The sequence below is a fragment of the Bos mutus genome, chromosome 8, assembly GCF_027580195.1.
Source record: "Bos mutus isolate GX-2022 chromosome 8, NWIPB_WYAK_1.1, whole genome shotgun sequence".
NCBI classification, from domain to species: domain Eukaryota; kingdom Metazoa; phylum Chordata; class Mammalia; order Artiodactyla; family Bovidae; genus Bos; species Bos mutus.
The window spans coordinates 37,952,448-37,976,933 of NC_091624.1; the positions used below are offsets into that span (position 1 = coordinate 37,952,448).

General features: G+C 40.1%; 2 protein-coding genes across 3 annotated transcripts in view; one reads left to right on the top strand and one right to left on the bottom strand.

The window, feature by feature from the left end:
- The window catches only part of SMU1 (SMU1 DNA replication regulator and spliceosomal factor), a 32,113-nt gene extending 24,216 nt beyond the window's left edge, over positions 1-7,897 (top strand). The window contains exons 11-12 of the mRNA XM_005903015.3: positions 2,535-2,687; positions 3,914-7,897. Coding sequence (XP_005903077.1) covers positions 2,535-2,687; positions 3,914-4,012 — 252 coding nt within the window. The 3' untranslated portion in view covers positions 4,013-7,897. The remainder of the gene's footprint in view (positions 1-2,534; positions 2,688-3,913) is intronic.
- Positions 7,898-9,292: 1,395 nt separating this feature from the next.
- DNAJA1 (DnaJ heat shock protein family (Hsp40) member A1) lies at positions 9,293-19,792 on the bottom strand. 2 transcript variants are annotated; one of them, XM_070375474.1, is made up of 9 exons: positions 19,636-19,792; positions 18,413-18,554; positions 18,103-18,280; positions 15,925-16,029; positions 15,003-15,230; positions 12,647-12,761; positions 11,508-11,623; positions 11,107-11,207; positions 9,293-9,667 (listed from the first exon to the last, which is right to left on the bottom strand). In XM_070375474.1, exons 2-9 carry the CDS (start codon positions 18,542-18,544, stop codon positions 9,449-9,451), a joined length of 1,194 nt encoding a protein of 397 aa, XP_070231575.1. In that variant the 5' UTR covers positions 18,545-18,554; positions 19,636-19,792; the 3' UTR covers positions 9,293-9,448. The 2 variants fall into 2 exon arrangements, with proteins under 2 accessions (XP_070231575.1, XP_070231576.1); XM_070375475.1 differs by lacking the exon at positions 9,293-9,667 and adding an exon at positions 9,675-11,028.
- Positions 19,793-24,486: the final 4,694 nt, after the last annotated feature.

The window sequence follows — 24,486 nt, forward strand, 5'->3', positions numbered from 1 at the left end:
ACTTCCTGCTGGGATGGGGGTATTGCCCCTAAATTGTTGAGGCAACATATTCTCCTAACCCGCATATTGAGGGTTTCTAATCCGGGGACCCAAAGTTGGAGGAGGTTGTAGAAGCTGTATCGGCATGAACAATCATTTGTAACCTAAAAGCTTTTAGATGGCTAGAAACAAACCCCATTATACAGTTACAAAACTGATGTAAGGCGAAATAGTCATTAAACCAAGTTAAAACGTAATCACAATTAAAAGTCACATTATTTCCATAGTTAAGGTACAGTGAGTTATACCAATCCATTTTAGGATTGTTAGATGTCTTCAGATTAAGAAGAAGAGGTGCCACATATGATTGTTGTTGGTGAAGAGGTGAAGAAAGTCCTTTTCTTGAATTGGAAAAACCCACCATGTGAAGTCTTCCAGTGATGAAGAAGGGAGCATTTTGCAGACCTAGCAGTTAGACCAATTTTGGAGACGATCAGGGGTCACCTGCCAGGGTTCTTGTAATATCTGTTGAAAGATTGAAAGCTGAGTCACATAGTAAATTCTAAGGCTTCAGGATCTATGACAATATTGGTGCACAAAAATGGTCTGCCATAGACACAGTCCCTTCTAGGGGCAGTGCGAGCCCTCGTTAAAGCTATGGGTAAAACTTTAAACCAGTTGTCTTGTGTTTCCTGAGTTAGCTTATGCAGACTCTTAATAATGTCATTTTCTTCCTTTTCAAAGGAAATAGCCCTGTACTTTCAATCTGGGATTCCTGACTTAGGTTCTTAGAAACCTCATGCTCACCAGCAGCGCTTCAATCCATAGAGTTTGGAGGCACAGCTATGACAAGGACTCGCTTTTAGGACTCTGGTCCCATATGGAAGCAGCCAAGAGAGATGCTGCTGAAGCTAGAGTTCCACCTCATTCCCGACTGCACTCCTAGCAAGTCTGGGTTCTCATGACTATTCCAAGCTTGGGGTCTGAGTAAAAGTACACAGCAACAACATGGATCACAAGTCCCTTGAAAGTCTATGATCCAACAGTTTAGGTTAGTGGTTCTAATTCCCCAGGCAGTTACGGAATGGTCAAAGACCAGGAAAAGGTGACTGAGAAAGGGAAGTTTGGTCCACATGCTTCGCCCATTTCTGGCCGCTCCTCTCGCAGGGACATTGGGTGCCTTTTGGCATTGGTAAGTCGGTATAAACCCCTGCCTGACAAAGCTCCCAATTTGGGGGCAGCCTTCAGTCATTTTGAGGCACCTTGAAACTGCAGAGTAAGGCTCTGCTTTGTACACTTGCTTCATACTTAATTCTGTACGTCTCAGGCTCTCAGTCAGTCACACACACAGGCACATCGTAGAGTTAGTAAAGTAAAAGTATACTAAAAGAAGAGGCAAGCTAGAGCTCTGAATGTCCTTACCTTGTTTTGAAGATCCCAGACAAGCCCCCAAGATGATAGCTTGTGGTGAATGATTCGAATTCGTGATCTCCGAAGAAGATTTAGCTTCGGGACTGGGGACCAGGCTTGATCACTCAAGAACTTTTGTGTAGCAGAGTTTTATTAAAAGTATAAAAAGGAGAGAGAAAGCTTCTGACATAGACATCAGAAGAGGGATAGAGGGTGCCCTCTGCTTGACTTAATTAAAAAGTTAAAAAAAATTTTTTTTTGATTCATAAAGTTACAAAAACAGGGCAGAGAGTTCCTATACACCCTTCCCCTGCATCTGTCAATGATAACATCTTACATAGCCATTGTATAATTATCAAAACCAGGACATTGACATCAAAACCAGGTACAAGACTATTAAATATGAGCCTTATTTAGATTGTCTTTACATGCATTCATCTTGAGGTGGGACATGAACAGCTCTGTGAAATTTCATCTTGTTTTATGTAACCACCACAGTTAAGGTATAGAACTGTTTCACCACCCTCAAAGAAACTCCCTTGTGCTGTACTTTTTATAGTTAAATCCTCTCCTCACAACCCTAGCCCCTGGCAGCCACTGATCTGTTTGACACTATTCTTTCGAGTATAGTAAATAAGAGTCACACAGTATGTAACCTTTAAACCTTTTGAGATTGGTTTCTCTCCACTTGATTTGTGATGATTTAAGTGGTATGTAAAATAGATCAAGCAAGGTCTTAAAGAGATAGAGTTCCATTATGAATGGGAAGGGCATCTCATTCTGTTAGAAAGAGGAAACTAGGGGGCATGGGTCACAGAGCATTGAGAACCAGTAGCATGATTTAGGAAATTGTGTATGGTAATGAATTTGCTTCAGGATAAAATGACTCAATAGATTAAAGAGTAGGATTGGTGACCTGGGACATGGAAATTGTAAATTTCTATCTGCCACTGACTTACAATAGCTTATCTTTTGTGTATTTCCCAGTCAAGAGGATTTAGCACAAGGTGAATGGAATTGGTAATCTAATTATGACAGTAAACCAGAGTACAAAATAACATAAAGATGTCCGTTTCCCCTGCTGCAGTGGAACTACTGCTAATCCAGATGTTTTATCTTTACCTTGGACTGTGTTGTACTCTTAGATTGTCAGAAGCTTCAGCTCTGGTAAGAGAGAAGGTGGTGACTTTGTTTGCTGTGCCCTCTCTCCCCGTGGCGAATGGATATACTGTGTAGGGGAGGACTTTGTGCTTTACTGCTTCAGCACAGTCACTGGCAAACTGGAGAGAACTTTGACAGTAAGTATTACTGACTTAAGGCCATCTACAGAAATTGTTAATGCTTACATCTTTCTGAACTCAGAAGTAAACCTTTTTCAGACTGCTGTCCTTGTGAATCTTGATGTAAAAATATGTAAAAGTGTCATCAAGTAAAATAAAGGGTCCATAAGTAATTGTATGGAATTACCTCCTGTATCTGGAAAAGTCATCTTTCAGTGAGCCCTCAGCTTCTAGTGGATAGGATGAGTGTACATAAAGCAAAGGAGGAGGAAAAGGAATGTGCCTGTCTAGCCAGAGTAGTTAAACCTCCTCAGGGTAGTTGGAGTGACAGATACAGCTAGTCTGCATGTGTTTTCAAAGGCTAGTTACTTGTATATTACCCTATCAAATTGGTTTTTTAAGCGTTTAGTAACAAGGAATAATTAATGCAGCTGCTGTAACAATCTTCAAATTTCAGTGGCCTAACACAATGAATATTATGTCACAATGTGATATAAATTGCATCCTCCTCCTCCCTCTTTTAGCTGTGCCATTTGGGAAATGTGGCCTCTAAAGTCTTAGGAGAAAAGATAATTGAAGGGGTTATACTGGATGTTTTAAAGACTCACATCTGGAAGTGGTTTATATTATTTTGTCCATCGTTCTTTTTTGATTAGAATTAGTGCTGCCAGCAGCCCAAATGCAAAGGAGGAGTGGACAGGGAAAATGCAGTCTACAGTTGGGAAGAAGAGATGGTGTGAATGTATAAAAAAATCATAAACATACCTGTTAGAGAATAATCTCCTCTCAAACTATTCTTGAGTGAACTTTTGGTACACCAGCCTTGTGAAGCCTCCTCCAGTAGAAAGCAAAGATGTGAACAAAACAGAATGAGGTGGCAAGTGTCCTCTAGCTGAGGAAAATACTGAGTTCACTGAGTTGAAGGAATTGTTCAGTCTCAGCCACTGTCTTGGCCTAATATTTGCAAAATGGATGATGACTGGGACCAGCTATAGCACCAAAAGTGGTTTGGCATAAAGTATAATTCACACATTATGAAGAACAGTACAGAAAATGTGATCAGCCATCTGATAGCCTCGTTCGAGTTTTTGGTTTGTATGTTAACCCTCTTTGAGGTTCCCTTAGGTTTGATTCCTTTGGTGAGAAGTAGAAGCTTCTCTTCTTACCCGCCACTCAGCTCTGGTAGCTTCTTCAGTGATTTGTTAGTGACCTCTGTACCCTGATTCTGTGCTTCCCTATTCCAGGTTCACGAGAAGGATGTGATTGGTATTGCACATCACCCTCATCAGAACCTGATTGCTACTTACAGTGAAGATGGACTGCTAAAGCTCTGGAAACCCTAATTCAGCTTCTCTTTTTAAACTAACTTGAGAGCACGTACTTAAAATGAAGATATTACTCATGTGTTGCTTTTTTTTAAGGCCAGCTTTTCTAAGCAAATCATCTGAATTAGGCACAAGAATAATTTTGTGAAAATTCATGTTTAAGTAGCGGTTACCACTTTTTATATATTTTCAAGGTATTCACTGGGGCAGTCACTTAATGCTGTCAATCATCTTTTACCTGAAGAGCAAAATACTGGTATTCCTAGGGAGAAATTGTACTCCTTTGATTATTTGAAATGCTTTGATTGAAATGGGCTTCCTGCAGTAAAACTTGTAAATTAGGAACTATCCTAAATTCATTAGCTGTTTACTATCCCACCTTTTTTTTTTTTTTTTAAAGATGTTAATAAACTTTACACCTTTCTGGAGGCTTTGTTTTTAAATGTAAATAAATGCCTATCTAGTTAAGGCATTTACTTAGAATCAGATGAAGAGTGCAGGACACTACATTATCATCCCTGAAGTCAGTTTCCCATAGGATCTCATTTCACTGCCCTCCCCCGGGGCGTTCATTTTTTCTTAATTGCAGGATCCACTATGAGAATTCAGTTTTGGCATATCTCCTTTGTATGCAGAGGAAGGTTTTTGCACTGAAAATGTGCTGTTCAAGAAAAAATAATTAGAAGAGATTTAGGAAACAAACTCTCAGCAGTATTTTGCATATGGGTCTTTTCTGTTTCAACCAATATATGTGGAATGCCTGTTGATGTGTTAAGATACTGTGGGTACCATTTCAAGAAAGTGAGCTTATTTATGGAGGCCTTTTATGCCCCATTTCCCCAGTTATTAGGTACAGGTGAATGAGAATTTTGCAGTCTTAAAACCCTTTGTCACTTGAAATACAGTCTGATCTGTATTAAAGATGAGCAATGCTTAGCATGTAAAAATGCTTAATGCTGGCCGAATAATTCTTTAACAGCACTATGAAATCATCTTTCCCAGTTACACTCCCCAAATTTGGTCTTTTTGCCACAAAACCTTAACTTTCTCACAGAATGTCATTTGTGTCATTTTGAGAGTTGAATGATAGCTACATGACTGTAGCCTGCCATTCCTCTCAGTGAAGAGCAGCTTTCATTTAAGTAAAAGAAGTTTAAGGTGGAAAGAAAAGAGCTCATGCAAAAATTCCTTACAAAAATCAAGAAACCAGTTTGATTTAGCCCACAACCTCATGAACTGGCAGTTCAGAGGCTTTCTTTGTGCCAAGGCTCATGGAGAACAAGAATCTATCAGCATGGGTGCACTTAGTTCTACGAATTTTTAGCAAACATCTCTTCTGTTCTTGCATCTAATGCTCAGGATGGTTAGACCAATTTCTGTCACAGGATAGGGGAAAAGCAGCAAGTTAACAGGATTAGTGGTTGATAAGAGGAAATCTGGAGTTTTGATGACTGGGAAGCATTATGCAGATCTAAAGGGTTAGGAAAAGGTTTTCTGGAGTTGACTGTGAAAAGGACCATCAAGAGCTCAAGGTAAAGGGCTTTGGTGATCTTAGGGGGAGCCTTTCCAGGCCCTGCAGTGTGCTACAGGTGCAAGGCATGTGCTACACAAATGGTAAGGTCCGGGGAGACAGGCAGAGAGGAGAGGACTAGTCTACAGGCCTTAAAGTATATTTTCTTAAGGGAGTTAATGCTCATAATTGGGGAGGAAAAATCTGCCTTTCCCAAGTTTTTTCTTCCAGTCCCTTGTTCCTGGTCATCTCCTGCAGTAGAGAAGGCAGGGGGAGCCCTGGGGAGAGGCAGAAGTGGTGGAGAGCTTGGGTTGGGCATGACTGAGCAGTGTGGGAACCAGGAAGGGCTCCTGGACCCTTGCTTGCACCCTACCCCAACCCAGGTTCCTAGAGAGCCACTACAGCCCATGTATTTGACACTCCTCTCTAGCACTGCAAACTCAAAATGCACGTGTGCTTGCTCAGTCGTGCCCAACTTTTAGGGACCCCATGAACCGGGGCCCTAAAGGCTCCATGGCATTTTCCAGGCAAGAATATTGGAGCATGTTGCAATTTCCTGTTCCTGAGGATCTTCCTGTCCCAGGGATTGAACCTCCATCACTTGGGTCTCCTGAATTGGTTGGCAGATTCCTCATCACTGCACTACCTGGGAAGCCAGAATTCAAAATATATGGCATTCAAGTTAAGCCCTGCCCCCCAAAACTCCATGAGTTGTTCCATCTCCCACTCAGTTGTTGCATTAATGACTCTGGAAAACATTTAATGACCTAGTACTTCACAGCAGTTATTTTTTTCTGAGTCTTAGGTATAGTTAGGTCTAATTCAGTGTTGTGTTAACCAGTTATTTTTCAGCTTGTATTTCTACCACTAACAGTATTTACTGAGTCCTTCCTATGTGAACAGTGTTGTTTCTCAGAACTGCTTTATGAGCTCCAGCCTATTGAGTCCCATGATACAAGTGAAGAAACAGGTTGACCGAGGTTTTATACTTACTCCTAGGGCTCACACACTTTAAAAAGTGTCATTTTCTTCCATCTTATGGTTTGGATAGAGGCAAAGAGTCCATGGGTGTTTCTCCACATTTGGTTAAGACTTATCTAAACTGAACACAGGCGGTGAGAGGAGTAGAAAGAGACCAAGTACAGCAGTGGGGTTTAGCAAGCACGTACAAACTTGAGAACCAGTAAGTAGACCAGGGGTCCTTTTCATCATCTTCAAGGTATTTCAATCCTTGTTCTGTTGGTCTTTGAAGGTGGCTGAGATAAACAAGTGAAGTGATACTGTTGCTCAAGCATTTTTTACTCACTGTGCCTTTAGAACCTATGCTTCCTATTCCCACATTATTTCAAAACAGGAAACTACCAGTATGTCAAAGACGGGAAGCTCCCTTAGTCTGGAACAGACTTGGTGTAGCAAGGGCTGCCATTCTTTGACCCTCCACACAGCAGTTCTACCAATGGTATTACTGTTCTGGTGATTTAATATAACTATATCCCCATGGTGGTGGTGTACGGCCTTGGCTGTATATATGACCATCCTGGTTGCTGAGGCTACACACAGCTCAACTACACCAAAATACCTGAGACACATCATGTTTTGGCCAAGGTTGGGAGCCAGTATTATACACACAAAAAAATCTGATGCTAATTTCACAAGATTTGTCACCACGTTCTAAGACCCTCATGGGACATAAAATTAGCTTTTTATTCCCTGCAAGTATGAATGGACAGGGGGAGCATCATTAAGGAGGCATTAGGGCTAGGTCCAGGGAGCTACACTTCTGTGAATGCACTATTTCTTTGTTGACCTTGGCTAGAGTTAAAAAAGAACTAACTTTTGGTGTTTTGTTTTTACAGATTACAAACCTGTCAGTTTCTGCCTCTCTAGGTTACTACTAGTTTCTTCTAGTGATGTCTAAAGATATTTTACTGTGGTCAAACAAAAGTAAAAGCTTACTCAACCGTTTTTGAGTATATATATCTCAGTAGCACTAACCTTATTAACTGTTGTGCAACCATTATTGTTTTTAAACTAAGTTTCCATTCCTCCTGTGTGCTATGAATTTGCCTAGGTAGTTCATATAAATATGTAAGGCCTTTCTGTTACAAATACACGTATGACACATTTTGTTCATTCACCTGTTAAAACACCAGCATACGGGTCTTTTCCAGTGAGTCGGTTCTTTGCATCAGGTGGCCCAAGTATTGGAGCTTCAGCATCAGTACCTCTAACAATGTTCAGGACTGATGCTGAAGCACCAACAAGGTACAGGGTTCTCATTTCTTCATATTCTCACTTGTTTCCATTTTGGATTACTAGCTACAAAGTGGTATATCTCACCAAATTTTCATGTTATTTCCCTCATGACTAATAAATATTAAAGCCTCATGTAAGGATTTTTGTAATTTTTACAATGTATTTATAACACAGGTTTATCGCAGAGTTTTTTAGACCAATATTTTCCTTTCTGAACACTTGCCTGGCCAGATTAAAAAGAGATAATGCAAGAATGATAGGATGGGGAGAAGCTATCAATTAAGACTGTCAGTATGAGAAGAAACCTGAATGTTTGGGGAATATGCACTTCACCCCAAGTTTTAGTCTCCTCTTTTTAACTCGTGTTGTAAGGGGAAGTTAGGTTGTGGAGTACATGTCCATGTTAGAACTGTTTAAGGCTCCTGATTACGAGAGAGACAGAATCAGTAGAACAAGCGAAAACCCACATTCCACTTCAGTGTGCAAAAATTCTTAAGCCCCCCATCCCATTTGTTGCTCATTACTCATCCCTCCACTTTCACTCTGCACCCTTATTTAGTATTAAACGTCAGAACTATGGTTAAGTAGTACTTTTCTGGTGTTACTCACTTTAGTTAAATGAAACTAGTAATCTTAACTAGTGAAAAGCCAATGCTTTAACCTGGGGAAAAAAAACCTGTGGTGACACACTGGACATGCTTTGTAATCAGTATATTAAAGAGACATTCATACATTTCAAGAATTGCTTAAATTCTGATACCAGATTTAAGCTTGTGAACATATGACTTTAAACATACAATTAAAGCTATTCATCATAATCTGCTATACTACCAACATTAAATTACAGTTACTCTGGAGCATAAGTTAAATGGTTTAAAGTAAGCCTATAACATACCTACAAAAACACCTTCCTATCTCATACATGCAAATTACTTCTCCATTAAAGGTCTCATCACTCTAACCTCTAAGTTTCCCTGCTCCAGAAGTCACTACTCTAAGGCTTACTGTGGTCCAAAGGTGGGGGGGGCAAAAAAAGTAACCAGGACCAATAGCTATATTAATAAAGATGGCACAGCAAAAGAAGGAATGCAATTCTACAAGTGCAAGCCCTCAATAAGCAGCATATTATGATAAACCCTTCTTTACAAAGGTATCATTTCTATCACTGATACCACAGGCTAAATTAAATTATACAGCATGCCATCTTCAAGTACAGTTGAGGCAATAGAATAAATGCAGAAGCATCACAATGAATCCCACTTACTACATACAGACCAACACTTCTCTACATTAATTTCTTTGTCTGACTGCCAGTTAAACACAGTTTTAATTTCATAGCTTAACAATTAAGGGTCATACACTGAAGTCAATACATATACCTGGCATTTCAATCTAAGCTATTCCATGTACATAGCTGAAATCAATTACAAAGTATGGCCTAACAAATGCTAGGGGAAATTTTTTAAAGTCATTTTTACAAGTACCAAACTTATCTTACACACTGAAGTCATCATACATACAGGGCAAAGTCAGAGCTTTTATATTTGAGTTTATTCTTCATTTAACTTTTAAACACTACTATAGTTGAATATTAAAACAAAAGCAAGTAGTGAGCATATGATTATAGTCCTTCACTCAATCACTACTGCAAATAAAACACCAGCAGTGAGTGTTATTCACAGGCCCTACTAAGAGGTCTGACACTGAACACCACCCCGAGGATGATGTTCATCATCCTCGTATGCTTCTCCATTGTAATGGCGCCGTCTTTCCTGATTTGGATCAAAGTCCACTAATTCTACCTGGTCCATTTCATCAGTCTCTTCTACTTCCTTCCTCTCAGGCAGAAGTTTTTCCAGCAAAGAGAGTTTATCAGGAGAGAGAAAGCCATTCTCAGGAAAGTTTACCTATAAAATGAGATTTTTACCGTTTAAATGAAAGTTTAAATGATTTATTTATCCCTCCTTAGACTAATTACCATTCACCCATTTTCCCCAGAAAACACACTTGTAACCTGTAACCACAGAATTATTTGGTAAATCAGCCAATCCCAGGTTAGTTAGAACAAATGGTCTGAGACGACATATATCATCTAGTATTCTGAACCAGAATTCAAGGTAAAGCCTTTAAAAAAATCCTACTAAACAGTAACTGCACTGTAACGATCACTTCTTTTCAGCAAATACATTTCTACAGAACCCAGCCTAAAACACATCCTTTTTAATGGATATTTAAAGAAAGCTATTGATCAGAAAGCAATTTTTAAAATGTTAAGTTTGTGGGTCTGAGGTGACTCAATTTAAGGTAAGGGAAATGGTTGGATGCTTTAAGAACCAGAGCACTACAGTATTTTGTCAGAAATCCACACTAGCTAACATACTTCTGTTGTACTTAAAAGATACTAGTAATAGCCTTTCATTAGTAAAATACCCACTTGCCATGCATCCCCTTCCCTACCACAGTGATGCAAACCAACCAACTTGATACAAAGAATGTTCAACATGACAGGAGTAATATTAGATCTAGACAAGGGAGAATATAAAATTGGCACTTCCGGCAATTCAGAAACTTATAAAAATTTTTTTTTTTTTTAAACAGGTAAGCAATGAGGATTTATTGTATAGGATAGGGAATTATAGTCAATATTGTGTAATAATCTGTAATGGAATATAATCTGCAAAAAATATAACTGAATCACTACTCTGTATACCTGAAACTAATCCAATAGTGCAAATCAACTATACTTCAATTAAAGAAAAAACTCGATTCTAAAATTTTCTGACAGTCCTTCCTACTACATTTGGCTTTATCTGATGTTTAGAAGAAGTCTGTTCTTCAGGGAAGCTGATGGCATACTGGATAAATTCTCTAATTCAACTAGAAAGACTCAGCTCTCTTTCCTAAAGCTGACATATGAGCAAAGGGCAAATCAAAGAGGAAAAAAAAATGTTAACACCCTGAATTCATCACAGTATTTAAACAATTAGAATTTTACTTTATTTCAGAATAAGTTTACTGTTGAAAAAAAAGATATTTACTAAAGCCACAACATTATTCTTTTGGACAAAAACTTTTATAGCAAAACTGTGGTACACGAGCATTAGTAATCTGAGTACTATATGGTTATAGAAGATATTTAGAAAAACAGAAATGATGTATTCCAAAGGCTGTAATAGGCACAATATATATGCTTGTACTGGGTCTGCAAGCATTATACTAGAATGCACTACAAGTGATCCAAGAAGTTGCAGGCTTTCAGCATCAGGTACTAAAAAGATAAAAAGGATTATAAAATTTTAATAAGCTAATCATTCTCAAATATTTCTGAAGTACTTTCTAAGCTTACCTTAAATTCAATGATTAGGCGACCCTTTTCGTATGGCCTACGATAAATTGGCATGCCTTCATTTAGCACACACTTGATATCTCCATGCTTGACAATTTGACCTAAAAACATTAAAGCCAAACTCCTTAAATACAATCACATTTTTATGAGCAGGGAAAATAAAGAGAGGGACATCCTAGCTCACTGATAGGAATACATTAATGTGAAAACAATCCTGGTTTCTATAAATTTGATTTATAGATTTTCTAGGGGCTCACAAGAGAGTCAAGAATGCACAATCTCAGCTCAGCTCAAGGATGGTTCTGTTCTGATCAATACTGAATTGCCACTTTCCTCTATGCCCATACTAGCTACTAGCAATGAACACCAAAATAGAAAGAAACACTTTCTAGTTACCATACCTGGATGAGAAGTGATGACTATGGTTCGGTTGTCAAGAGTAGATATTGGCTTTTGGAAGCCACACAACGCCTCAACCAGCTGTATGTCCATACACATGAAAAGGTCTTCTCCTCGTCTGTACAATGGAAATATGGCATATGCTTAGGGCTTTCAAACCACCAATGATTCCAAGTACCAAAATAGGCAATTTTAGAAACAAATGGTATATTTCAAAAGATGCCCTTTCTTCCTTTTTTTTTTTCTTCCTGATTTTTAAAATGAGCTGAGAACAGGGAACAGCAAATACATGTAACCTGCCAGCAGTTTCCTGGACAAGCTTCAGAATCCCTCCACACATTCTAGGCAGTAAAACACATCTCAGACTGGGTCCTGGATAAGTCAGGGTCTATTAAAAGGGGACATGGCCAATTTCAAGGGAACAGTAAGATCTTTACTGATGTACATGAATTAATATAGTGCCTGGCACATTGTGAACTCAACCTTTTATACCAGTACACTTCCTCCTCCTCGTGCTTGCTTTCTTTTCCAATTCATACTAGTAATATCTTTTCATCACACAGATCACTCTCCAGAAATACTGAGGATTCACCTCAAAATGACAGCATCAAAATTATGAGCTTGACAGCATTTCCCATTACTGTTGAGACACTATAATTCAAAACTTGTTCTTTTAAGATGTCACTCCCAACAGCTGCTGCAGTCCTATTCCAGTCAAATGTTGCAACCAAGCTTATCACAAACTCAGGAAATGAAACTGGTAAGAGCTTTAAGGCACATACTTCAAAATTAGTTTTGAAAAAAATTTATTAAAAAAAACTGGGAGCTAAATTTTGTCATGGGATGCATTCCCTAATCCACCTGCTTATACAACACATCTTCTAATTGAAGCATATCCTTCAAAAACCAGATCAGGCAACAATTTATGTAAATTTAGACACAAAAACAATCTGATTCTTTGAAACATTAATGATTTAAAATCATTTATAAAAGACATACATAGCCTCATTCTTCTGCTATACTTTTCTAGGTTATTTCCAAAAACTGTTCTAAACCTAATGAAAAGCTCATTCAAATTAGAGGAAACAAAAATAATCCCAAATAGGCAAGATGTCAGTTTGAATATTTTATAAATTTTTACCGAGTAAAAACAGCATGGTCCTTCTGATCTAAAACAATGATAATATCTCCTGGCTCCAGTCCTGGTTCTTGGTCTCCTTCACCATGGAATGTTATCTTCTGGCCATCTTTCATGCCTAAAAACAAAAGGCTAATTTTACACTCTTAACATCTAACTAAGGTCAGGGTCTCTACTAAGAAACACAAATGCATGTTTGTGTGTAAGTCTGTGGATGCTCAAGTTGTAGAGAATTTACCAGAAATGCACATATGCTTAGATCAATCCAACTTCTTACTGAAGAAAGTGATCATAATGGAGAACACACATCTAGAGGCAAACAAATCAAGCCTCAAATCTCAGAGCTGCTATTTATTACTAGGCAGGATTACCCTGGGGAAGCAAGTTGCATAACCTTCCTAAGCATCAGCTTTCCCAGAGAGACCTACCTCTCCATCACAGCTCTTGTGAGGACTAAAGAAAAAGGTCTATGCTGGCGCCAATCAGTGATTGGCAAACATAACCATAAATGCTTTACTACTTCAATTTCATTAATTTTAAAAAAGTCTACTAAATGTAACAAGCATAAGTCAGACTTTCTTCCCTTTATTGTATTAGAAGTAATATGAACAAAAAATTTTTTTAATCTATACTATTTTCATTGAATGATTTTTAATCTTTTAAAAAAGGATAATTTTTAAAATCCTTTTTAGATACTTTCAGACCATGTGGTTAGTGTCTATAATAGAGTCAAGAATAGAAAAGTTTTTCCAATAAGCAAACATTTCTTAAAGGTCAACATATTTACTGAGATTTCTTCCCTCTGGCTCAGTTAAGTTCAGTAAGAGCTTACTTAGCTAACCTTTACAAAGAACTCGTGTGTTTGCAGATCATTTACACTGCAGTAATGGCTCTGGATTTCCTGAATGAAAGATCACTGACATCACCCAACAAGAGCAACTTTGTTCTAGTTTCTATCATGTAAAGTATTAAATGTATACAATAGCCAACAGTAGAACAAATCCCTATTTAACATCAATCTAGATCCATAATTACCAGTTCATGACTATTTCATGTATTACACACTTTTCCACCCACATTTCCTACATATACTTCAAGCAAAATCCAGACATACCAATTAACCCAAATACTTTAGTATGTACCTCTACGAAAAGATGGACTTACACTAAAACATCAATATTATACACTGACAAAAATAAACATGTCATTCATGAGGCAAATGGAGAAGGAAATGGCAACCCACTCCAGTGTTCTTGCCTGGAGAATCTCATGGACAGAGACTGGCGGGCTGCCGTCTGTGGGGTCACACAGAGCGGACATGACTGAAGTGACTTAGCGGCAGCATGAGGTAAAGTAACTGTCTTGCTACACTAGTGAAGCAATTAAACTCAGATCTAAGTTTTACCGGTTGTTTCAACAAGGTTAAGATTACCGGCAGGGGCTTTCCTGGCAGTTCAGTGGTTAAGACTCCGCTCTTTCACGGCAGGGGGTGCAAAGGAGGAACTCAGATCCCACATATACTGTGGCATGAGGTGGGGGCTGGGGGGGTATAGGCAAGTGTAACATTCATAAATGGTTTCACTTAGTACTAAATGCCCTCCTGAGTACATATAGTTGGTATCAAGAAGGGGATTTTACCAGATAGGGAGACACTCAAACCCTACCAAACATGGACCAGTTAAGGAGAAACAAAATTGAGGAAGGAGTACTGAGTCACATGGGAGACTACTATTGCAGGGGCCTAAATTAATGTATGTATTACATGTAATAATAGTTTCATTTAAAAATAGCCAAGTCTGAAGGATCCATTCATGTTGATTATTTCATACTAAGTACAGCACAATTTACTCTGGGGCTGTATACACGTTTCCAAATTTCTACAATGAATATGTACTGCTATAATACATTTTAAAGGATTTTAAAATAAACTGACAAAATTAAGGAATAGGCAAAATAAAAAAAGTATATCCTAATAGTATTTAAAGAAAGTTTTAGGTTATAATCCAAGAGGCAGAAACAGGTATGTTTACCTAATCTGTAGAAATCATTATAAATATTTATAGTCTGCTGCTGCTAAGTTGCTTCAGTCATGTCCGACTCTGTGCAACCCCAGAGACGGCAGCCCACGAGGATCCCCTGTCCCTGGGATTCTCCAGGCAAGAACACTAGAGTGGGTTGCCATTGCCTTCTCCAATGCATGAAAATGAAAAGTGAGTCTAAGTTCTTACAAATTAGTAAATCAAATACACATCCATTCTTTACCCCAACAGTTCAAAACTATCCTCAATTATGACAGTTTTAAGCAATTACAAAATGTAGAATATAATTAATCAAAATAGAAAAGTGGCTCAGAACTCACCTTTGTCAATATGAACTTCTAGAATTTTCTTTTCTCGAACTATCTTCCTTCCATTGCAGCTTTTACATCTATCTTTAGGACTGATCCGCTCCCCATGGCCCTGGCACTCCATGCAGACAGACTGAATTTGCTGAACCATTCCAGGTCCTATCTGATGAATTCTTATTTGCATTCCAGTACCTCGGCAATTGGGACAGCATTCTACTGCCCCTTTTTTACCACCTCGGCCTAAACAGTTTAAAAACAATGTTTGAATTTAGTGTTGGACATAGTGATTAATGTTCTAGTGAGACAGTCCCCTGAACATGCCACTTCATTAATATTTTCAAGGTCTGATGGAATGCTGCTTTAAAAAACTACAATTCAGGCTTTTTGATAAAATATTGCCACATCAGCTTCAGTTATCATTATAAACATCTTGACTGCTATTTTTCTCAATAAACTATTTCAGTATTTTAGATTTTAAACATATGTCCCCAAAGCACAATTCTTAAGAGTACTTCAACTGTGAAACGAGAACATTTCAGTTCCCTCTCATTAGGAAACACTGCATTTTCAACAAATAACTTTTATTTATTTAAAAAAAAAAAAAAACTTAAAAGATTCATATCACAGCCAGTAATTTCAGTTGACTACCCCAAAAGAGAACATTGCTAAGTATTAAGATTATGAAGCCACTGGAGTGCCTCAAGTTCTAGAGGGGATAGGAAGTACTCATCTCTGAACAATGTTGAGTAGAAAGACACCAAATTACATCAATTCCACCCTGCATTCAAAACACACACATGAAAGTGCTGATAATTTGCTGTTATTTCTGAAAGAGGTTCAGGTGGTTTTCACATTTGCACAGCACAGTATCTGCCAGTTTTATATACCCAGAAAGGTTTCAGTTCCATTTTGAAACATGAATGTTAAGACATACCTTCACATTTGTCACAAATCACATTCTTTTGCAGAGCTAGTTTTCTTGTTGCACCATTATATAAATCTTCTAAAGTTACTGTAAGTTGATGGACAACGTTTTTACCTATAACAAAACAGTCCTCATTTAGAATACTGCTTGCAAACAGCCCTTGCAGCAAGACCCAGCACAGCCAAAAATAAGTAAAATTTTAGAAAGCTGCATCCTGTGTTCAAGGCACTGTAAAAACGGTAAAGGAAAATGAAAGATGAGCCTTACAGATTCACACATAATCTAACTGTGGTGTAACTTCAAATAAGGAAAATCAGGTGAGATTAAGTAACACATATGGATGCAGCTGTGGCCCTCCTATATTTATGGCAACCAAAAACATTAACTGCAAAAATCATCTGAAAAAACTCATGTTACTTGAATAGACACATTTCACAATAGTTTAACCCAAACTGCTTTTCTGTTCTAGTATATTCCTTGACTCATGTATTATACTGAGCGACATGACCAATTACAACATCCAAAAACTCTTTAGCACACTAAAGTTCCAAAAACTAATCAAGTTTGGCCAGGGAAGCTGATCTATTTATTCAGTCTCCAAAGAATATCAATTCCTACTTCTTCCTGAAGTAGGAACAGCACATACTGCTGAGCTGACTGTTTAAAGGCTAGATTTCTCATTCTTTACCACAGTGCTTTCCAACAGAACTTTCTGCAGTAAGGGAGAAGGTTTATACCCTCTGGTAGCCAATACAATAGCCAGTAGTCACACATGGTTACTGAGCATGTAAATATGGCTATTACAAACTAAGTAACTGAATTTTTATTTTTCTTTGAAGAAATCTAAATTTTATATTGCCAGGAGCTACAAAGGAATGGCATATCTCATCTAGAAATGGGAAGTGGAAGGTGGAGATTATATAAGAACAGAGGCTACAGAAATATAGTGACCTGTCAATAGGTAATAAGTTCCTAGCTAGTGATTCTTTCACAATGACTTTATCCACCAGGAAATACTTTCGCTTAAGATCTTGAACTATCTCCACAATATGTATAATGAACATTTTTAGTTTCCAATCAAAAGTGAAGTACCATTAACTATAACCTTCTGCTCCTGGACCCACCTTTTGTTTCTGTATCAAATACCACATAACTGGTTCTGCCATGCTAAAAGCTGCCCTGCTTACTTCAGTGCTTTATAGACTTCAGAGTACAGGGAAGGAATAAAACTTCTGAAATTTAAGCAAATTTTTTTCAGTATCATACTACAGAAAATGACCTTTCATCAATTTAAGACATGTAGTAGTTCGCCAATCGATTTTGATTGGAAATTGTTTAAATTTCTTTAAAAAAAAAAAAGTAAAACATACCCCTTTCAAGAAAATCTGAACAAAAATGTCCAGTTGTGAGACATCTCTGGTAGTGCAGAAGCCAAGATTCAGTGCTCCCAATGCAGGGGACCTGGGTTTGATCACTGATCAGCAAAACTAGATCCTACAAGCCACAACTAAAAAGATCCTGCATGCTGCAACTAACACCCTGTGCAGCATTAAACATACACACACAATTCCCAGTCTTTCGGAATCCAAGAACACTCAAAGAGGAAATTTAAGAGCCTGCCCATTCCTTCTACCCATTAGTTTGTATAAACCACAGTGGGAACAGAGTAACATGAACTCTAACCAGAACACTGTACTCCTATGAGCAGTATTTCTACAGTCCAGAAATCACACGTTAAAGGCACATATTTTGATGTAATAAAACTTAAGAAAGATTAAACAGACAGCAGGCCATTTGGAGGCAATGAACCTGTGTTCCAGTGAAGACTGATGGGACGGCTATATATGACCTTGATAAAAATTTAGAATTCTGATACGTAATTTACTTTCGACAGGATAAAACCACTGCACTTCCCACTGGGGTTGAGGATCAAATAAAATCTGTGAAAAAGGTTTTGAAAATTATGTTCTTATACTTCATGAAGCCGTGTATACTCCCAACAACTTTAGACACACTTTTTAGTACTTGACTGGCTTAGCTATTTTTAGTTTCATCAAAACTATTACCATAGGTTAGTGTACATTATACTAACAAATAAACAAGCATTTAATAGTTGAATTCTCAAGAATCTGCTTTGACTAAAAGGGCTAACTTTAGTTTGGTACATGTAGATTAGGTTATTCTTACCTCTCCTCTCTCTCTGCATCCTGCCTCCTCCTCCGAAAAACATATCAAAGATGTCCATGGGGGAGCCAAAACCACCACCTGCTCCACCTTCTTTAATTGCCTGTTCTCCTCCTTTGTCATATAACTCCCTTTTCTTTGCATCAGAGAGCACTTCGTAAGCTTGAGAAATCTGTTTAAACTGTTTTGAGAAAAAGGGGATAAATTTCACTCAAAAAGGACAGCTACTATATTAAACATAATTTCACGTTGTAATTGAAATACTATACACCTGACAAGAAGAATTCAACTATGTTATGGGTGTACTACTTGCCTTCTCGCCTTCATTTGGATTCTTATCAGGGTGGTACTTCAAGGCCAGTTTCCTGTAAGCCTTTTTCAATTCTTCTTGGGTGGCATTGGGTTTGACCCCCAAAACATCATAGTAAGTGGTTTCTTTCACCATTTTCTACAGCCTAAAACAAGAAAGCTCAATTTTAACCGACTTTCAACTGATAATTTTAATTAATAAAATCAAGAGTTCAGGCAGAGAAATCTGTTCTTTGACAAATCTGATAAGACCACCACTTTCCTTAAGTTTCACAGAGAAAGTAACAATTCCTCTGGTAACTCACCCGTAAATCCTAATAGACTAAATATAACCTAACAATCACCAGGGAATAATTCAAAAACCTCCTGTAGCGCTGGTTTCCACCTGGAAGGGTCCATACTAACGCGACTACTATCTGGATTCTGTTTCCCTTCCCAAGTAGCGACAGAGGGCAGCAAAGAAAAGGGGTATTAACAGGTTCAGTCCACTATTATTCTCTTTGGTAAACCTGGTAAACCACACATTTCCAAGAAAAAACACTTTGGCATAGGGCGGGGGAGAGGTAGTGTTTTATGAAACTGATAAAGAAAACTAGCTCCCCTCCCCGCTCAGTCTCTTTCTCAATCACAGAAGAGAGTAGCTCCTCTGTTTTGACCGAACCCCTATCGCCCCCACAAGCCAGCATAGTTTACATGTTGTTAGGTTCTCCCTTGCATTCAGGGCCGACCGTTACGGTTTCCTTCCCTTCCCCTTCCCGGATGGAAGGGGTGGGAGAAACCCAGCACTCAACAAAGAGGAGGAGGAGAGACCAGAGAAACGAAAGCCGCAGCCTCCGCCCGGCTCCTCCCGCAGCCCCTCGCCCCAAGGGTCCTTTCGCGCGTGCGCGCAGGGGCCCCCCCCCACTCCCCCCACCCCCCCACTCCCCCCACCCCCTCAGCGAGCGCCCGCAGAGGAAAAGCCGGAGGCGGCAGATCCTTGGAGACCTCAAGGAGGGATGGAAAAAGCTTCAGGAAAGGTCTTGGGTCCACTCGCTGCGCGCCGGCAAGGGTTGCCGGGGCACCCCCCCCCCGCCCGGCCTTCCAGAAGGGGACTCGAGGATACAGGAACCGACAACCCTCCCGCCCACGCGGAGCCAACCGCCTCCCGACCGCGGCTCTATCCAGCTTCCCAGCGCCGCCTGTGGCGCCAGACTTAGGAAGAGGGGACGCGGGAGAGCTGAAACTCACCGGTGAGCGGGCCGATGCCGGTGTGGGGGAGCGGGAAAGAGCGCGTTGCTGTGCGCAGCTCGGGCAGCCGCCGCTCCTCCGCCTTTCACCGAGCGTTCTGGAAAGTTCCGGCCGGCGCGCCGCAGCAGTCTCCTTTTGTAGCCGAGCCCAGGCGCGTCACCCGCCGGAAGTCCCGCCCCTCCCACCGCTGCCACCGCCCGCGGTTACCTGGGCAACGGCGCGGGGGGAGCTCGGGTGGGGAGGAGTTGTGCGGAAGGGCCTTGTGGGGATGGGCGCAAGCCTGGGTTCTCAACGTTCGTGGAACTTTCTGGATCCCCTTCTTCCAGCTAGTGGGCCCGCAGGAGCCGGGATTGCCCGGGAGCGCTGCAGTTCTGGGTCAGCTCCGGATTCCCAGATCAGTGGGGCTCTCGCCGCTGGCTAGAGCGCGCGACACTTGGGAACTGGGCCCCGGGCAGGGGCCGTGTGCTGCAATGGAACCTCTCAGAACAAAGCCCTGCTGCTCCGCCTCCCCGCCGGCGCCTCTTTCGTCTCTTTCCTCGCCTCAAACCGGCTTAGATTCTTAGCCTTGAGGTTCTGGGAAACCGCCGGCACGAAATGCTCAGCAGGACGGGCTTGCGGCCCCCGAGCAATCAGACGCGCAGTCCATGGCCTCGTAATTCGCGAAACTGCGAAGTTGGAAGAGCTCTTCGTGCGAGTCTAGACCCCTATATACACTTTATTTTCATACATAGGGGTATATTTTCAACATACGTTGGGCTCAGGCAGCACTAAACGAGGAAACGTTTGCAATGCTATGGTACAAACCTTAGGCCTTGGAGTTTCTGGCCTGTCGTTCTTCCGGTTTGGTTAGTCGTGACACAGTAACACAAAAGAATGACTAGCAAATAGCATTAATTATTTGATGTAATTTTCAGTGCTACCAGTCTGTGAATTTGGAACTGTAGCCTGAAATGAGTCCCTGGGGCTTTCTAGTCTTGAGCTTGGGACACAGTGGAAATTGGGCTCTGTGTGCTTCAACAGCAAACACGGGATGACCTGGCACCGAGGAAGACGGAGATGCAAAGTTGAAAAAGCCCGCTTCACGTCGTTTTAGATGTTAGTAGGAAGACACGCAAGTCAACGAACTGTAGGGGAGCCCCAAGGTAGAGGTCAGCATGGGAGGGTTCTGATGGGACAGAGGAAGCCGTGGGGAAGTCGCAGTTGTGAAGAAAGGAGTGTTCCCAGCAAGGACGCAGTGCAAGGGAAGGCTGAGGTTAAGGTGTGAAAGAATATGATATTTTTAGGAAATTGCAGACACTTGAATATAGACAAGAGTTGAGAGCTGGAGTGACGGGAGGTGAGGCTTCAGAAAGTGAAAGGGAAGTCACTCAGTCGTGTCCGACTCTTTGCGACCCCGTGGACTGTAGCCTACCAGGCTCCTCCAGCCATGGAATTTTCCAGTCAAGTGTACTGGAGTGGGTTCTCTAGGGTATCTTCCCGACCCAGGGATGGAACCCAGGTCTCCCGCATTGCACGCAGACGCTTTACCAGTAGACAAACACCCGCAGGTGTATGTTTCTGAACTAAAGATGGCGAGGCGGACCGTGGTGGGTGTGCCCCTTACCAACAGCCGAGAACTCTGGTGCGCGAGCACCACCCCACATCTTCAGCAAGAGGATTTGCTGCTGGTGTTAATTTTATTTTGTTGAGGCTGTTCAGTTTGACTTCTCTGTATCTATTGATTGCTCTTTTTGAGAAAAATGAAGGTGTTTTTATAAAAAAAAAAAAAACCTATCCTGGAGGCATTCCTCCACACAACACTTTAAATTGTAGCTTTCTGCATTTTCCGAAATGCACTTTTCCACGTGTCTGTGCTTGTGTTAAGGCTGACAAACACCTAACGTTTCTATTTTTAGATGTTACCTTCTTTATCACCTTATGTATAAAGGGTTTTGTTTCTTTAAACATCCATTACTAAAAGTCTAGTATTGCCAGGAAGTGAGCTGCTGCTGCTGCTGCTAAGTCGTGTCAATCGTGTCCGACTGTGTGCGACCCCGTAGACGGCAGCCCACCAGCCTCCGCCGTCCCTGGGATTCTCCTGGAAAGAACACGAGTGGGTTTCCATTTCCTTCTCAAATTCGTGAAATTGAAGTCGCTCAGTCATGTCCGACTCTTCGAGATCCCATGGACTGCAGCCTACCAGGCTCCTCCGTCCATGGGATTTTCCAAGCAGGAGTACTGGAGTGGGTTGCCAATGCCTTCTCCGAGGAAGTGAGCTACAACTTGATAATATAAAAATCACTTAAGTCATTTACCCACCCCTCAAAGATAAATGTCAAAAAAAGAAGAGTATTGAGGTGCTAAGTAGGGGGAATCTTGCCTTGTCCAGATAAGTATTCCCTGCAGAGACGCCAACAATTGTGAAAACATGAACAATTAATATTAATAGAAAGCAGTAAACAGTAAATATCGTTCATGTGTTATGTGGGCCTTGAAGTCCTCCAGTTCAGATTTAGTGTAATCTGTGTGTTTGTGAATCCAACACTGGTTAACCACATGAAATACCATCAGATGGTATATAGCATATCACTTCAAGTTTCCATGATCAGTGTTGCCATGGCTAGTGTTTATTAAATGTTACCATGTTTAGTGTTTCTTTTTGCCTGAGAAAACCAATTGAAACTCCCACAAGTTTTAGAAAGATGCCTGTGTATTCAGTCCGTTCATCTCTACTTCCTTGTGACCCTATGAACTGTAGCTGACCAGGCTCCTCTGTCCAAGGGATTCTCCAGGCAAGAATACTGGTGTGGGTCGCCATGCCTTACTTCAGGGGATCTTCCTGACCCAGAGTTGGAACCTGAGTCTCTTATGTCTCTTGCATTGGCAGGCGGGTTCTTTACCACTAGCACCACCTGGGAAGCCCCTTTAGAAAGATGAAAATTTGATAACTACAAACTTGAAGGTACCTTCTTGGGACTGAAACAGTAAGACTGAAATATGACATTGAAAATATTTTTAAAATCTGGTATGCTTAACTCCTTTTCTTTCTGGTTGCTATGCTGTGCTTAGTCAGTCATGCCCAACTCTTTGGGATCCCATGGACTATAGGCCACTAGATTCCTCTGTCTATGGGGATTCTCCAGGCAAGAATACTGGCATGGGTTGCCATGACCTCCTCCAGGGGATCTTTCCAATCCAGGGATGTAACCCAGGTGTCCTGCATTGCAGGCAGATTCTTTACCGTCTGAGCCACCAAGGAAGTCCAGAAGTACTGGAGTGAGTAACTTATCCCTTCTCTAGGAGATCTTCCCAACCCAGGAATCGAACCAGGGTCTCCTGCATTGCAGGCGGATTCTTTACAGCTGAGCTACCAGAGAAGGCCCAGAGAATATTATGTTAATTCTTTATTAAGAATAAAATAGAACTTTTTGGTTAAAAAAGGAAAACTATTTGCCTGTATGTGTAGAGATTATTTCAGAAAGACACCCCCAAACTAATAATATGGTTTCCTGTGGAGAGAGCTAGGTGCTGGAGAGAGGTGAATGAGAGAGGAAGACATTTCACAGTATACCTGTTTATACTTTTGAAGTATTTAACCCATTTGACTATAGTACTTAATTAAAAAATTAAACTTAAAAAAGTATAAAATTTCTTCCTCCCAATTCAAGCTTTGAACTAGTATCTTGTCACTCCAGAAGCAGTTAGGTGATTCTTATTTGCCTTAAAAAACATCATTACAAGGAATTTCCTAGAAATAGGATCATACACGCTGCTTGCAATTTGCCCCTTTCATTTAATTTATTGTCATTTATTGTGGCAGGACAAATAAGTCTAGCTTGTTATTTTTGACGAGTGTGTAATGTCTAGTATGCAAGCACTTTAACCATTCTGCTATTGATGAGCATGTTGACAGTTTACACTGTTCTGTGAACAGTGTTGCAGAAAGATTCTCAAATACAGCTTTGGGCACTTCTGCAAGTATATCTGTAAGACATCTGAAATTGCTGTGTGAACATGAATGCAGATTTAAATCGAATAAATAACTTTCCACATCAGTTTGTGCCTGTCAGGCCAGTGTGGGGAGTTCTATCTTTTTTTGTCTCACCTAAGTTTAAAGATTAAAAAGTGGTATCTATTGTTTTAATTTGAGTTTCTTGAATAGAGTAATTAGCATTGTTCAAATGTTTACTGACTCTTCTTCTGCCATGTGTCCATTCTTGTCATTTGACTGTTTTTCTGTGGTGTCCCTCCACTGTTTTAATGATATATGATAGCACTTTTATATTAAGGATAGTAGTGTTAATGTGTCATATGTGGCAGTTATTTTCTCTAGTGTTTCGTAGCTTTCAACTTAGTACCTATATATACTTTGACCATGTAAAGTTTTTAATTTATTTTTGCGTGCCATGCAGCTTGCAGGATCATAGTTCCCCAACCAGGGATTGAACCTAGGCCCTGTGCAGTGAAAGAGTGAAGTCCTAACCACTAGACTGCCAGGAAATTTCTTGAAGCTTTTAATTTTTATGTAGGTAAGTTTCAATTCTTTCTTTTTGCCTTCTCATTTCTTTTCTTCTCTCTGCTTTCCCCCCTCATACTTCTCCTTTATTTGCTATGTTTAAAAGCCTTCACCAATCCAACCTTGTAAATATGTTCTCCCAGGTTTTCTTCTGGTACTTTCATGGTTTCATTTTTCATAGTTAAATCTTTATTCCATCTGGAAGTTCTTTTGTTATAAGGACTGAGGATTGTTTGTAATTAGCTGAACTTTGTTTTTCTCCAAATGGCGAACTGGTTTGTCTATTTTAATATTCAGTTTCTCTTAATTCATGTCAAATGCCATTTTTATCATGTACTAAATTTCCTTAAAATACG